At 42.7% G+C, this 16,845-nt stretch overlaps 1 protein-coding gene across 1 annotated transcript in view; it reads left to right on the top strand.

Moving 5' to 3' along the window:
* GRID1 (glutamate ionotropic receptor delta type subunit 1) overlaps positions 1-16,845 on the top strand; it is a 753,633-nt gene that overhangs the window by 596,331 nt on the left and 140,457 nt on the right. The window contains exons 9-10 of the mRNA XM_025396749.1: positions 12,483-12,584; positions 14,032-14,229. Coding sequence (XP_025252534.1) covers positions 12,483-12,584; positions 14,032-14,229 — 300 coding nt within the window. The remainder of the gene's footprint in view (positions 1-12,482; positions 12,585-14,031; positions 14,230-16,845) is intronic.

Here is a 16,845-nt window from a genome sequence, read left to right on the forward strand (position 1 = left end):
TGTCTAATGGATTCTGTATGTCAGAAATTTGGTCAGAGCTTGTCTTGGGGATTCTTCTAATGTTAACTAAAGTCACTCAATGACACTCAGCTAGTTTATGCGCCACTCTTAAGGATCTAAGATGGATTCACTCACATGTCTAGTGCTTTGGCAGAGGTGATTGGAAGGCTGGACACATATGGGACCCACATGTGATCTCTCTAGCATGGTGGTCTCAGGTTTGCTGTACTTTTTGCAGGCAAAACGGGATTCTCCTAGATAATTGGTTCTCAATGGGTGGTGTTTACGGGGGGCGTGGGTGTACAATTCTATCCTCCAAGGGTTTTTGGCAATGTCTGGAGATATTTTTGGTTGTCACACTGGTTGGGGGCTGGGGAGTCGGGAAAGAGGCACTACTGGTATCTATTTGGCAGAGGTCAAGGATGCAACTAAACATCCTACAATGCACAGAATAGCCCCCACACCAACCCACAAATAATTATCTGGCCCCAAATGCCAACAGTGTCAGGTTGAAAAACTTTTTCCTAGAGCAAGTATCTCAAGAGAACTAAGTAGACACTGTATGGCCCTTTCTGACCTAGTCCCAAAGACAGAGCATCAGATTCAGACCAGATTTAAAGGAAGAGTAATTAGACTTCTCTTCCTGATAGGAGGTGGAGAAGTCACATTACAGAAGAGCATGTGGGATGGGGAATATTGTCACAACCATCTTTAGAAAATACAATCTGCTGCAGGAACTGTCAGGGAAATCTGAATGTGATCAGTGCCATGAAAAGGGGTAAGCATAATGCATTAAAGATGCAGGAGGATCTGTCACTTCTAGCTGGAGAGATAAAATGGGGTTTCCTGAAAACAGGGCAATTAAACAGTTTTTTTAAACTGACAATTGAACCTTGAAAGAAAGGTAGTGCCTTGAAATGTGCAATTGAAGGAAGAACATTCTAGGCAGAGGGAACAATATAATAAAGGTATCAACATTTCAGAGATTAACAAACTATGGCCCTTGGGCCCAATGCAGCCTGCCGCTTAATTTGTAAGTAAAGTCTACTGGAACCCAACTCCACTACTCAATGTATGGAGTGGCTGACCACAGAGACCATCTGGCCCAGAAAACTTTTGTATTTTTTTTAGTAGCGACAGGGTTTCACCATGTTAACCAGGCTGTTCTCGAACTCCTGACCCCAGGTGATCCACCCACCTCAGCCTCCCAAAGTGCTGGGATTACAGGTGAGCCACTGCGCCTGGCCCACATAACTTTTTGTTAAGGCAGAGACCATCTCTTCTTCATTTTGATTTGCTTAATAAAATCTTGTTTGGAAAACTAATAATATTGCTCGTCCTCTGGGTACTTCCTCATTAACTGGCTGGAATGTCATGCTTTTCTTAGAAAACTTAAAATATTTACTGTATGGTCCTTTATGGAATAGTTAAAGAACTATCCATGGACTAGTTCTTTAATTTATTTCCTGATTCAACAAATAATTTGTTAAGTGCATGACATGTGCCAGAAAGTGTGTCAGATGTTTAGTGTATGATGGTGAGCAAAACAGACATCCTCCCTATTATGGAGGGTGCTTTTCACAGTTTCAATATTTGAGAGGTATGAAGAAAATATCAAGGTCTTGTGTTTAAAAATATTAAAATACTTAGGAAGAGTGAACCTGAGAAGGCCTTTATCAAGAGTAAAACTCATCAGGCAAGACCCACCACATGAGAAAGAGCCAACCATGAGATGTGAATGGCAGAGATAAGATTTGCTGGGAACATGAAGGATATGCACAAAGTTCCTAATCAGGAAGGACCTCGCTTGAGAGAGAAAGTGAAAGGTGGCCAGTTTCGGTGGGGTGTAGTGAGTGAGGTAGAAAGTGTGGTGGATGGGGTTAAAGGCAGACATGGATCATGTCTTGGTGAGTCTTACAGACCATGAAAACGATGACCCAAGTGTAACTGAAAACCATTTGAGAATTTTGAGAAGAATGAAATAAAGCAATTTTCTTAAAGAAAAGGAAAGAAACCTGTCTGCTGGGTTGAGGGAGGCTTAGATAGGGGGTGGATAAGAAAGAAATTGAAGGATAGTTAAGGCAGCTCATAAAGGTCCCAAGCAAGAAATGATGGTACCATGATATAGAAATTGTTCTTCTCTAACTTTACTGTGCCTATGTTCTTCTGGAAATCTTGTCAAAATACAGAAACTAATTCAGTAGATGTGGGATGGAGCCACACTGCAATGCTCCTGGACCACGGACCACACACAGGGGCCTAGTGGTAAAGACATACCAAGCGAGTTTTTAAAGAAAATATTTATTATCCTAATACTTTACCATGACTAGAAGTCTTAAAGTAAGTTTCCAACACAAAATCATGCAAAAGAGAAAATCCAGCCCAGGAAATTTCAACCACTGGAAATAAATGAGCACTGAATGAGAAAACCTTTTGCAGAGCTTCAAATATAAGGCATAATCTGGAACCTTGAGTCTAAGTAGGAGGCAGAGGACAAAGGAAGAGAAGGATGTTCCAGAGAGAAGAGCCAGTTCATAGTTCGAGAGAGTGTAATGGGAGACATCTGCTACTTTTTTCAGTGTACGAACTCATAGAATTGACTGTCAGAAGTGTCTTGTCAGACTTCAGACTGAGGTATAGTGCACATAGGGTGATTAATTCGGATCAATTAAAACCAACAAGAATCTCAAATCTGTTAGTATGGGCCTGAGCATAATAGACTTAAGAGGAGATATCATATTATTAATAACAATAACTAATATCTGATGGAACTTGGAACACATGAAGACACTTGAGCCCAGAGAACAAATATGACCAGTTCATACTTTGCCAAAGGTCCCCAGGCTCATCTGTGGAAGAAACAGTATTCCAGCCTGGCTTGTCCCACTATAGAGAATGCCTTTGCTGGAACTTGCAGTTTATTTAGAGAGAAAAAGCCAATACACCTGAAACAATTAAAGAAAGGTACAAAATCAACATTACAGTCATTAGCTAGACTGCACTGCAGTTTCAAAATGAAAATTGCTTTATTGTTTTTCTTCTGATTATAAAAACAATGCTTCCTCTCGGTAAAACAATTCTAACCATATAGGACTGTGGAGTGCAAGAGATGAATATTCCCTATAATCCCATTGCTCCACCCAATGCCAGAAACAGCTACTTATAACTACCTTTGAGCTTAGGCTTATATGTGCACCATCTCACAAAAAGAAATAAGCTTTTGAAACCATATGGTTTATTTAGTATGTGCAATAAATCTATCCTTTTGAGGTATGCAGTGTTTGATCAGCTCTGACAAATGTATATGGTAACGTAGGCACCAGGCCATTCAAAATATAGAACACTTTTGTTACCCCAAATGTCCCACCTTCCTCTTTGCATTTGATACCCTTCTACCATTACCACCTCCAGACAAACATTGATCTGTTTTCAGTACCTGTAATATTGCCTTCGCGAGAATGCCATATTAACAGCACCGTAAATCACACGTTCTCCTATGTCTGGCTTCATTCACTTGGCGTAAGGCTTTTGAGCTTTATCCATGTTGTTGTGTGTGTCAGTTGCTTGTTGCTTTTTATTGCTGAGTAGTACTCTGTTGTGTAAATATCCCACACTTTGTTTATCTATTCACCAGCTGATCCACATTTGGAGAGTTTCAATTTTTTGGCTATTATGAATAAAGCTTCTATGAACATTCACATGTGGACCTTTGTATGGACATGGTTTACATCTCCCTTATGTAATGTCTAGGAGTGGAATCGCTGGGCTTAACATTGTATGTTAACTTTATAGGAAATTGCCAAAGTGTCTTCCAATGTGGCTGCAGAATTTGCCTGCCAGATTCTCAGTGACACCTGGTAACATCAGTCTTTGATTTTAGCCATTCCAGTGAGATTTAGTGTACTGCCTTGTGACCTTACTTTGCATTTCCCTGATGACTCATGATGTGGAGCATGTATGTTTTCATGTGCATATTGGCCTATCACATGTCTTCCGCGTTGGAAAAATAAGTCCTTTCTCTATTTTTTAAAATGGGTTGTTTGTGAGTTTTCTTTATGTGTACTTGATACATATCCTTTATTGGGTACACACGTGTTTGATATTTTTCCTATAACTTTTGGATGGTAGTTTACATTTTTCTTTTTCCTGCTCCATCCAGTGGAAGTTTGATGGAGAAGGGCTGATGAGTAGATGTGGCCTCCCTTGAGTCTAGGGCCCAGGGATCCTGACTGTTAAAGATCCACACTTGACCTTTAAGATTGTTAAAATTCCAGGGTTTTTTCTTCTTACTCACTTTTATAACTACCACCTGCTTTTGCTCCATGCTCTGCCATAGAGCAGAAACACTTCTTGCATCCTGTCTCTGCCTGAAGGGGTTTCGTACCATTTGAAATTCAGTTCAAAGGGTGGTTTTGTGATCGCAAGTGTCTTATAGGCTAACTTTATATATATGTATGGTTAGTTGATTATCTGGCTTTACTGTTGTTGTTGTTCCCAAATCCTCTTGCTCCTTTCTATATCTTAAGCAGAAGTGGAACTGCCTGCCTCCATCCTCGCTCTTAATATGACAAAAGGCTCCATTGACGGCATTACTAGAGTTGGTCGGTCCTTTTGTCCTGTGTGAGCCCACTGAGACCTTCGTGGCCTGGGCTTTAAGGTAGTGGAAACTAGAGCTTGAGCATTTCCTTTGCCTTCACTACGAGTGATCTCTTGCCAGTGCATAAGGCATTCCTGCTAGTTTTCATTGCCTTTCTCTCCTTCCCCGCTGGGAAGTATCTTTTCCTCATCCTTGCTAAAGGTTTTTCAAAAGCCCCTGTATATCATAGCCCTCCTGTCCATTTCACTCTTCTTTTAGTTTCTTACAGCTCTGTCCTCTGGACACTTAACACACGTCCTTCTAGGACTTGTTTTTAAGATAGTGTGTCTTTCACACCAAAGTCTCAATTCCTTGTGCAAATGGTCCTAACTGAGATGGATACTCTCAATTCTCTCCATCTCAGAGAGTGATAATCACTCCTTCCTATTCACATGCCTGAGATATTCAAGAGTGGTCCTAGCCCCTTCCTCAGTGGGTGTATTAATTCGGCTCTGACTGCCAACACCTGTGACTCATACCCTCCAAGGCCCAGGTTCATTAGCTCTGATATCCTGGGATTCCCAAAATGAACTCTCAAGTTATACCTTACTTCGGGAATCCTGGCTACCAATATTAATATTCTACCCTCAGATGTTCACAGTCTCCTTTCAAGGTGCTGTGTTTGTATCTAAACATGTTGTTCCTGCATTTAGCTGAAGGTTAAGACTTGCAATGGATTATCTGATATCAGTGCTGGCCGAATGTCCAATTCAAGCTGATTCAAGATAGTGAGTTCTGTTTCACCTTACCCTTATTTAAAGCTGTGATCCTTTGAAACATACTCTGAGCCCATTTGCTTTCCAATAAAAGTAAACAAAGAAAAAAAACCCCTAAAATATGACTTATTGTTTTAGAAAAGCCCATGCACTGACATAACGACAGACCCACTATGGCCATCATCACTGAGGCTGGGGCCATCTGCACTCAGATCATGGCAGTCACTGGTTGATGAGAACACAGCTCTTAAGGGATTTCAGATGTGGTTGTGAGGTCTGATAGACATGGCCATAAAATCTTCACCTCTTGCTTTCCAATACTATCTTGAGACAAGCTTACCAACAAAGTATTTGTCACTGAGCTGTAAAATTGTGACTGTATAGCTTATTGATCCATTGTCTTGTTGGATATTCTTAAACGTGAGATTTGGGTTTATTTCCTTCCTTCCGTTCTTCCTTCCTTCCTTCCATCCTTCCTTCCTTCCTTCCTTCCTTCCTTCCTTCCTTCCTTCCTTCCTTCCCTACCTCCTTCCCTCCTTCCTTCCTTCCTCCCTTCCTCTGTCCTTCCCTTCGCAGGAATATACAATGCTCTCTATATGAAATTGGTTATATTCTGTCCCTGGGCTGTAAAACAGTTAGATTGCCACCTCTTTCTACCCTCCCTCCCCATGAAAAGAGAATGATACTTTAAGACACCTTTATAACTAGTCTACAGAACACGAAGCCCAATCTTCCAAAGGACACCTGTCCCATTTGGGGTTAATAACCCTGCATTTATTAAGGACAGGGCCACAAAGTCCCAAATCCCCACATCTTACAACTCAGAAACACTAACTTGAAGAACAGCCCCGTTGACTTGGGAAATATATTTTCCTGAGACCAGTGATTTGTGAAATATATTCTCCAATTGGCTGATCTCTTGCACAGTTGTTTGTCATAATCAGATTTTGAGGCCATATATCTCCTTTCAAGTGATGATTGTGCTGTAACCTCTGGCTCCATCCACATTTCTGGTTTGGGTAGAGCAGATCTCAGCAATGAATGAAAACCGTAGCTGTCTTATCAAATAGCAGCAGTACTTGTTTTGTTTAATAGTGCTGGAAATTAGTTTTTCAGGCACTGATCTCGACAGGTCAGCTGTCAAAAGTGGGTGTCCGTGGCCATAAATTCATCGATCCTGTAAACAAAATTCTGTCTGCAAAATACAAGGGGAAGTCAGAGTAGACACACTTAGGTACAGATGAAATGGTCTGGAGCTGTATGACTAAGTGTCGGGACTTCTTTGGGTAAAAGGTTTTTCTGGCTTCCCATTTATCAAGTCCATCGGCCTCATTTGGCTTTTATTGACTGAAACATTTTCTTGAGCATTCGGAGTGGGGAGCACCAGACACCCTCAGGATGGGGGTGGGATGCAAGTCTCTTCTGATCTTGGTTGACTACAGGGCTGGTAATCCATTTAAAGCCTTCATTTACTTAAAAATATTCCACTGGATTATTTCATGTGAACCGTGCTTTTCTATGTTCTGGCCTTATATTTTGAATCACAGATGGATGGCCTTGCCCAGAAATGGTGGAGGTTTACCACTGTTGTCTTAAGATTTGGGCAAGAGCACATAGTTTTGTGGAAATGGGGAGATTCACTCAGCTTGGAGCACTTGGCTTCTGTCTGATGTGAGGGAATAATAAACTTTCCTACTCAATATGAAGGATCCTGAATCCTGGAACATAGTTGCACTTTGATGTGTTTGAAAGGCAGAATTTTGATTTTTTGCTTTGAAGTATTTTTTTTTCTTGCTTTGCGAGGGTACAGGATGCCTAAAGGCTAGGGAGAAAGAGAAGTCTGTATTAAAGCAAAACAATACAAAACAAAAATACTTTTTAAGTCCTAACCACTTGTAGATGAAGAGATAAGCATGATAATAGGCTTGGAAGAATTGTTTTTCCTTCATGAAATTCCATTTTAATTTACATGGCCTTCTTGTATTAAGGTTGTCTGAATATTAACTAAAATGATTTGGAGCTGCTCCTCTTTCTCAGTGGAGAAAGATTACTTGGATTGCTTATCTTCACGGATCTGGGCCTCAGCTGTGGGCACTTCCTATCTCCCAACCCAACAGTTTACAGAGCTCCCACTGTCTTGGAGAGATCCTAGAATATGAGAAGCTGTGCTGGTCAAACTAGCCATATGCCCCTTCATGATGAGGCACCCCTAGACCAAAATTCCTTAGAGCCAAAGCACTGATTTATTGGGTTCTGATTCTCAGATTGGCCTTGACATATTGACAGGTAATTTGACTCCAGTTGCTCCCCCGTCATGCAGTTTTCAGTCGTACAAGTGCATGTGATAGGATATTGCTCAATCATCTATGCTAGTTATTTTTATCAAAAGCTTATTTTACTTCCTATTAGTGAAAATCCTGTTAAAATCAGGAAGAGGATAAAGAAGGTAGTAATGATTACTTATAATTCCATCACCTATGTGTAACACATATATCCACGTATCGCATTTTAATGTATCTTCTCCCATTTTTACCACTGCTTTAAAAAAATACATAATTGAGGCCATATTGTATACAGTCTTATATCCTGGTTCTTTACTTTGTGATTTTTAATTAAGCTATTTTATAATAGACTATTTCAAAGTTATTTTCTTCTTTGAACAGCCCCTCAATTTGGTAGGCAAGGAAGATTTTTATTTCCCATTTCATAGATAAGAAAATAGAATCGGCTGGGCACAGTGGCTCATGCCTGTAATCCCAACATTTTGGGAGGCTGAGGTCAGTGGATCTCTTGAGCCCAGAAGTTTGAGACCAGCCTGGGCAACATGGCACAACCTCATCTCTACAAAAAATACAGAAAAATTTGCAGGATGTAGTGGTGCACTCCTGTAGTCCCAGCTACTTGGAAGGCTGAGGTGGGAGGATCACTTGAGCCCAGGAGGCAGAGGATGCAGTGAGCCATGATCATACCACTGCATTCCATCCTGGACAACAGAGTGAGATCCTGTCTAAAAAAAAAAGAAAAGAAAATGATGGAATCTCAGTAAAGTGTACTTTCAATTTTTATTGAAAAACTATTTGTTGACTCTTTCTATGTTTCAAGGACTGTGCTGTCAAGTGCTGTCTGAGGTCACTCACATAAGTGATGACAACAACTACAACATAGGTCTACTGACTCATGAACGTCTGCTAAGTTCACACCTCCAAGTTCCTGTCTTCTTCCTCAGTTACAGAAGTTAATGTTGGAGAGGAGAGCCTGGAATTCGAGGCAAGGTTGGAGACCCTGAGATGGGAATGAGAAAGGCCAGGTCCAGCCCAGGAGCCTGAGGCTCTAGACAGCTTATGAAGACAGGGTTTTGACCCCAGAGAACATGGCAAGAAAGCCCAATGCCACAGCTGACTCACTGACTTAGGCCAAGAGTAGAAGGAACTGGAGATCCTTCTATTCCATTTCTATTGCAGATTTGCATAAATCATGGATATTAGGCTGAACATTCATTAGTTGTGATAAATGTGTCATTCTAATGTTATATCTTAACAATGGGAAAAACTGGGTATCAATCTATTGACATTCTCTGCACAGCATCTACGACTTTTCTGTAAATCTAAAACTATTCTAAAGTGAAATCTCATTTCAACAAACAAGTAAGAGTTTACCAGACCCAGAAGAAGAGAAAGGGCCTTCCAGGCAGAAGGAAACCAGATACAAATATCAGGAGGGAATGTGGTATGCCTGAGAAAGGAGGAGGAGTTTTGGGGATTGTAGTATACTGTAACTACATAATGAGGTTGAGAGTCAGGATTGGCTCTGGATGGGGAAGGCTTTTCCTTTTCTTTTAGGCCAAGTTTAAAAGTCTTAGGATTTATTCTGTAGGAAAAAGGAATTCATTAGAATAGTTTAATTAATATAGTTCATATTTGAGTTTATTTGTTGTAAGGGTACCCACTTGCCTATTGAAGGATGAGCTGTAAGAGAGAGAGGTTGAGAGTAATGAAACCAATGAGAAAGCTGTTGCAAAGATCTAGGGGGACTGAGGTGGTGCCTCCTAGAGCCAAGCAGTGGGCCAGAAGTAGAGAATGATGTTCAGGGCTTCATCCCAACTGTTTCTTCCTGCCTCCATCCTCCATTCTAATTTCTGATTACAATCCCAGTAGAAAGACAGAGAAGGCCTTCTTGATCAAGATGCACAGAGCCCCATTCCAAACACTCACTCAAGCCAAGACAGTAGAGAATTAAGATGCCCCTTCACTGTGCCAGGAAGGTTTGGCAGCAGATGTTAGGCAAAAGGGTCCTGGTGCAAGATAGAGTATGGAGTGTCTGGAATGGTTGCATCATCATTAGGACAAGATGGCTTCTGTTATGACTTTATGAGCCATTGGGATGGTCAAGAAGACCTCTACAACTCCACCCACACCCAGGAGAAGTAGCAGCATACACATCAGGGCTAAGCAGCTCCAGCACCTGGGCTAAGCAGTTAAGGTAGTGCAGATGCAGGCACCCCAAATAAATATCCACTCCTGCCCCAGTGAGTCCATAGTAGAACATCCAAAGAATAGAGGCAATCAACCCTTTGGCCCCATTTGTCTGAATTTGTCCTCTTCCCTCTGACAAGCATTTTAATCCAGCTGTAGGAATCGATTCTGCATCTTCATGCAATTTCTTCCTTTCCTTTCCTTTCCTTTCCTTTCCTTTCCTTTCCTTTCCTTTCCTTTCCTTTCCTTTCCTTTCTTTTCCTTTCCTCTCCTTTCCTCTCCTCTCCTCTCCTCTCCTCTCCTCTCTCAATCTCCCCCCCTCTTTCTTTCTGTATTTCTTTCTCTTCCTTCCTTCCTTCTTCTCTCAATTACTTCCTTCCTTCTTTCCTTCCTTCCCTCCTTCCTTCCTTCCTTCCTTCCTTCCTTCCTTCCTTCCTTCCTTCCTTCTTTCTTTGGCAGGATCTCACTCTGTTGCCCAGGCTGGAATGCAGTGGCACAATTACGGCTCTCTGCAGTCTTGACCTCCTGGTCTCAATTGAACCTCCCACCTCAACCTCCCAAGTAGCTGGGACTACAGGTGTATGCCACCACACCTGGCTAATTTATTTTTATTTTTTTAAAGGCAGTATTTCACCATATTGCCCAGACTGATTTTGAATTCCTGGACTCAAGTGATCCACCCGCCTTGGCCTCCCAAAGTGCTGGGATTGCAGGCATAAGCCACAGCTCCCAGCCTATTTCTTAAGATCCAATGGAGAAATAGCCATGATTTTTGCTTTTTTTTTTTTTTTAAACTATATCATTACCCAAAGTGTGGTATATTGGTATCTTCAAGGTCTTTAAGCAGAATTTGGGGTAGATCTTCACTTGTTCTTTATCTCAATGCCCCCAAATTAATTAGTGGTGGTGGTGGGTGGTTCTTCAGGGTACATGGCCATGTTTTTTACTAATTTATTTATTCATCACACCAAGGCATCCTATTATTTAGGATGGAGTGGGTCTTGTTGGGCATCATGTCCAAGGTGACAACAGGAAATTCCAGGTTTCTGTTAAACTGACTCTAGAACTCCATCTCTTATTCTGGTGGTTTTACTTTATATCTCGGAGTTGTTGTCTCTTTCAGGAGGAATGGCCCCTCAGGTTCTATGGCCTTATAGTCAGGGCTCAGTGTGCAGACCCTGCTGCAGATGTCAGAACGATGGGAAATGCTGAGAGAGTAGAAGCATTCTTAAGTGGAACAGTTGGTGGTTCCTTTAGGGCTCCCAGTAGCACTTTTCCACTGGGGTTCTTCTTCTCTTCAGGTTAACTAGGGGATCTTATGGATTTTTCCCTGACAACAGTATATACTGCCTGTGGCAGTTTGACCCTTTAGCCCCCTGCTATTTAAATGGTGGTCCATGGATTAGCAGCAGCAGCAGCATCACCTGGGAGCTTGTTAGACATGAATAATCTCAGGCACCAGAATCAGAAAGTGCATAGAAAATCCCTGGGCGATTTGTGTGGATATCATAGTTTGAGCATCATGGCTTTAATCAACAACAGTGGTTCACAATTCTGGCTGTGCATTAGAATCACCTGGGGAGCTAAAATATTCATCTCTAGTACACTACAGACCAATTACATAAGAGTCTTTGGGGGTAGGACCCAACTTTCAGTACATTTTATTATAAAGCCCCCCAGAAGAGATACTAATATGCATCCAAGTTGGAGGGCCAGTGACCTAGAAGAGCAGGGGTTTTCAACCTTGGCTGCAATATCAGGAGCACTCGGGAGGAATTAACTTCCTATGCTCAGGCCCTGAGATCCTGATTTAGTTGACTTGAGATGGAGCTGGGTATCTGCATTTTGTTATGACTTCCCCATTAATAGTTGAGAATCATTTCCCAGACAAAAGTTTTGTCATTGTATAGACCCTGCAAGGATGCAGGGAGGGGAAGCAGTCTTATGAACAACGGTGTCTCCTCATTGTTTCTGAGCCAAGGTAGGTTCTCCATGACCACCTTAGGATGACTGTAAGAGATGCATCTGGCTATCGGATACACTCTGCAGGCTTAGGAGAATGTAGCAGATTCAGAGCACATTTACCCTGCCATTAGCCTCTACTTGCCTATCAAGGAAAATGAAGCAGCTGACACCACAGTGAAAACAGGCAGGAAGCTCTTGACCCTGCTTGCCATAGGCACCAGGGTGCAAGGCAAGCTGTGCACTTGAGCGTTTACTACTTTCTTTACTGCTGAGCCTCATCCTACCTATGGAGGGAGCAATGGCTGAACTCAAGGGCCTTGTGGCCTGGGCAAGCCAAAGGAATAATTAAACAAAGAGGGTATTTTGCAGGCATCACAGTGACATGGCCTCTGTGGGTGAACAGAATAAAACTGGACATAAACATTTGTTTTAGAGACAAGTTCTCACCAGTTGGTTTCAGTTTAGGGCTGTGCTGAGCTCTAGAGATCCAGGTGAGCTGAAGGAGGACATGTAACTCTGTTTACCATATGTCTATTCTCTTTAGGGTTTTAAAATGGCTCTGGGTCTCTGGGAACTCTAGGGGACTGCTGTTATCCTACCTGCCTAATTCAGGCTCCCAGTGTAGGAGCTGAGGTCCTAAGGTGTGCATAGATGTCAGTTCCATCCCTCATAGTCTTTATTTTTCCTTCACAGTTGGCAACGTGGGACTCAGAGAAGGGCTTGAATGGCAGCTTGCAAGAGAGGCCCATGGGCAGCCGCCTCCAAGGATTGACTCTCAAAGTGGTGACTGTCTTGGTAGGATCATGGGGACATTCTGGGAGCTACACCATCCAGGCTGTTGAATCAGAGGCTGCTTTCTGTTTCATGCTGGGTTTTGGGAGAAGAGAATCTTGAGGAGTGTTATGAGCTTTCATAAGGCCTTTCATTTAACTAATTGTGTGAATAATGAAAGGAAGAGTGAGATTGATGTTTCTGCCCCAGGACCTCTGTGCTTTCCATAGGAAGTCCCTGAGCTGCTCTAGAAAAGGACTTCTCATCCACAACCTCCTCTGAGGACCAGAGGGGGCCCAGCTGCTCCCCTTGTTCTTGGATGTAAACTGGATCTTGACCCACTACTGGTCCTTAGGAGAGCTGTTCTGGTAGCCAGAACCCCAAGATAGATGCTGGAGGAGGACATTCTCCTAGCACCCAACACTACTGATGGGCTCATGTGACACAAGTTCAGAATGAAGACCATTTGGTAGTTGCAACTTTTCTGCATGGGTATCGTGGAATCATAGACTTTTGCATTTGTAAGAGACCTTAAAAGCATCTTCCTTTCAATTGCTTTTTTCACATTTTTATAAAAACTGCAGGAGACATTATAGATTTGCCTCTTATTGACTGGGTCACACATGCCCAAATGTCCCTTCTGTCCCAGCAGACACTAGCATTCCCTTGGCTCAGAAATCTTTGGCAGCAGTATTTGTGCATTCCCTGTTTGCACACCACAAACAAGCTTTACACCCTGTTTCCCAACACCACTAAATTAATGAGCTATACTCCCTGGAACTGTTTGCCAAAGGCCCCTTGTTCAGTTTCACACAAGAAGGAAGGGGAATGGTGGTGAGCGCTGAGGCATTTTTCAGACGACCACCTCGCTCACATGTGGCATAGCACAACATGTGCAGGTGTGAGCGTGGCATGGCTTTGAACTCGGAACTCTGGGTTTGAATTCTATCTTACCCTTTGGCTTCTGGTCTGGCCTTGGCCAGTTAATCCATATCCACTTTCTAGTATTGCTAGTAGACATAATGCTTTTTCTCTCAACCTAATGTCACAGAACTTTATCACCACTTATTATCCTGGATGAGAAGTTTCATGTTTCTTATGTGGGCCTCGTATAATTTTGGCATATTCTAAGGACATGGTCCTAACTCTGCATGGATGTTACAAATGGAGGAAGGAAAACAAACCATATTATTCAGGGAAGTAGGGGTTGGAGCAGAGCCCGGGATAACAACATAGGACAAATGAATCTCCACTCCTCTGTATGGACCTACTGATTGGAATGATCATCCTGTGCACTCTTCCTTGAGTGTCCATACACGGCTTTTAGAAAAGGGCGGGTAAGTTGAGCCTCCAGTCCTAAATTGGGGAACTGCAAATGTTCTAATCAGATCTTTCTATCTAACAATACACTTGAGATATGTGTTAATGAACCTGTTATTTAATTGGAGAACCTTCATTCTGTTGTCCTCAGGAAGAGCCTTTCGTGATGGTGGCTGAGAACATCCTAGGACAGCCCAAGCGCTACAAAGGGTTCTCCATAGATGTCCTGGATGCACTGGCCAAGGCTCTGGGCTTCAAATATGAGATTTATCAAGCCCCTGATGGCAGGTATGGTCACCAGCTCCATAACACCTCCTGGAACGGGATGATCGGGGAGCTCATCAGCAAGGTAGGTCCCCACAGCAGATCCAGGGGGAGGGGCACCCTAGTCTTCCTCTGGGGTAATATCTAAACTTGACCAGTTGCACCGTGGAAACCTTGGGACCAGCTAAACAGACCACAGTTACCATTCTCCACACACAAAGGCTCTTTTGTCCTCAAATCCCCTGCTACATCCATTTCTGCTCTTGTATCTCCTCATCCCTGACACTCTGTGTTACCTCCCTGCCCACTTCTGTCATTCATTTGAAGTCTATCATCCACTGTACCTACTCTGTAGCACACCCTTCAGGGAACCACCCCACACCCTACAGGGAACCTTCCCTGGTGGGAAGCAGAAACCTAGTTCCCACCAGGGGTACTGGTGAGTGCTTATTCTCCTATCCCTCATAGACCACAGGTAGGATATGCATACACATGTGTGTGTCTACATTGCTATGTGTGGATGGTGTGGCATCCCGCAGGTCCTCATACTCATTTAAATCGTACTCTTCTTCCCTCCCGTAGAAACTGCATCCTCATTGAAACTCATGGCATGAGGCCAACTTACCATGTCCCCCTTCTTGTCATCTCATGACCTTGGGTCGTTTCCCCATGATCATTGATCATGACGGCATCTGACTCAAGTCCTCCATCTCCATTATTCCTCCTGCCACCATTCTGACAACTTCTGACATCCCTGTAGACAACTCTGGACTCCCAGTACTTTGACATCCTCACCTCCAGGGAGCTTTGCTTTGCTCCACTCCATTGTTCACCCCCATGCATCTTGTTAGCATCTTACATGTCACCATCACTAGCCCACTGCATGACCACAACAAGTTGTCCTTCTGACTCTTTTGAACCTTTACTCTGACAGCAAAGGCCCTTTGCTTTTTAAATCTGTAAAGGCAGACACTAGGCTTGTCATTCCTCTGATTTCTATTAATCTTTTTAAGAAACAGCTTTACTATGATAACTTCACATACTATAAAATTTACCCATTTTAGATATACAACTCAATGATTTTTAGTAAAGGTACTGGGTTGTGCAACCTTCATTATAATCTAGTTTTAGAATACTTCTGTCACCCCATTGAGATCTTTCATACCTACTTATAGTTAATGCCACTCCCACCCCCAGCCCTAGGCAACCATTAATCTACTTTGTATCTTAGAGAGTTGCTTCAGTGAACATTTTGTATACAAGATGTGGTCTTTTGTGTCATACAAGATGTGGTCTTTTGTGTCTGGTTCTTTCCACGTAGTGTGTGTATTTGAGGTCCATCTTTCTCTGCAGCTTCTGTGCCTTTCTGATACTGCATCCTCCATGGGTGGCCAGATAAATCCCTCCTCCCTTCATCCCTTGTGACTCCCTCTGTTCTCGACTTTTTTCTTGCACCCTAAGCCTGAATGGATTCTATTATCTATCCTCTTCACTCTGAAATCTAGGTTGCTGCACTCAATTAGAGAAGGAAATTACAAATCTGTCCAGATTGCTGTAGAAACCCTGTGTGGTCTCCAGAATCAGCTGGGCCCTTCAGTACTGCCAGAATCTTTTAACTTGTCCTCTGTTGGGCTCCTTGGCTATGTCTCTCAGAGACTGTTTAAAAAGTTTACCTTTCTTCTTGAGCTACCTAAGAATCTTCTATCCTTCCCAACTAAAAAAAAAAATGATTGCACTTCTATATTGGGGAAATAAACTGAGACTTTGGGGCATAAAATTGTACTTCTAATGCCTATGAAATTTACATCTGCAGGCATCTGCCATCTCCCACAGAGGGGAGTGTCCCCTCTCCCCTGTCAGTCTCTCCCACTGTCACAGGACAACCCCTCCACCTGTGTCATGAGTTGATTCCTTTGTGCCTCCTTCAAACTTTGCTTCATAAATTAGTTTACCTTCATTCTGTGTTATAAGCCTATCCTGCTCCACTAAATTTCTTTTTAAGCCCTTAAATATGCTCCAAACCTTCCTAATCCTAAAAATAGTCCCCGGACATTGGGATTTTTAGAAGAGAGGCAAGAACCAGAGGTGCCAGTGTGACAAGTGTAAGAGGAGGGTGTCGATAGGGTCACCTCCATATTTTGTCTTTACTCAAGGTACAGTATTAGATTTCAGTTTAGGACATGAGTATATCTGTCCCTAGCCCACGTATTAAAACTTAAAAAAATCCTTCCACATGTGTTTCCCCAACTTGAGCATGGAGGTTAAATCAGTTGTCACTATTGGTCATTCTAAAAGAAACCAGTTCTGCTGATGCCTCCCACTTGGAGGGCCAAGAGCCCAGATCATTATGATGACTGCCTTTCAGTGCTCTTGTGACTAAAGGAGGACTCTAGGCCCCATTGTCACCTGGCACCCACCCATCCAGACATGAAGCTTGTAATTGCCCCAAACTTGGCAGCTTCATCCTCACAGTCTGGATCCATCTTAATGGGGTTTCTGTCTGTTTTTGAAATGGGAGCCCATTTTGGAAGGCAAACATCTTGGGAGATAATTTTGAGGTCACAGTAGGGAACGTCCATAGAGATTCTTCACACCATGGCTTTATCATGGAAGAATCAACCTGTGGGTCTGCAAGCCATGAATTAAGGGTGGGGGAAGAAAGAAGTAAGTAGATGATCCCTTTATTCTTTCAGTATTTTAC

The sequence above is a fragment of the Theropithecus gelada genome, chromosome 9 (assembly GCF_003255815.1).
Source record: "Theropithecus gelada isolate Dixy chromosome 9, Tgel_1.0, whole genome shotgun sequence".
In the NCBI taxonomy this organism is placed as follows: Eukaryota; Metazoa; Chordata; class Mammalia; order Primates; family Cercopithecidae; genus Theropithecus; species Theropithecus gelada.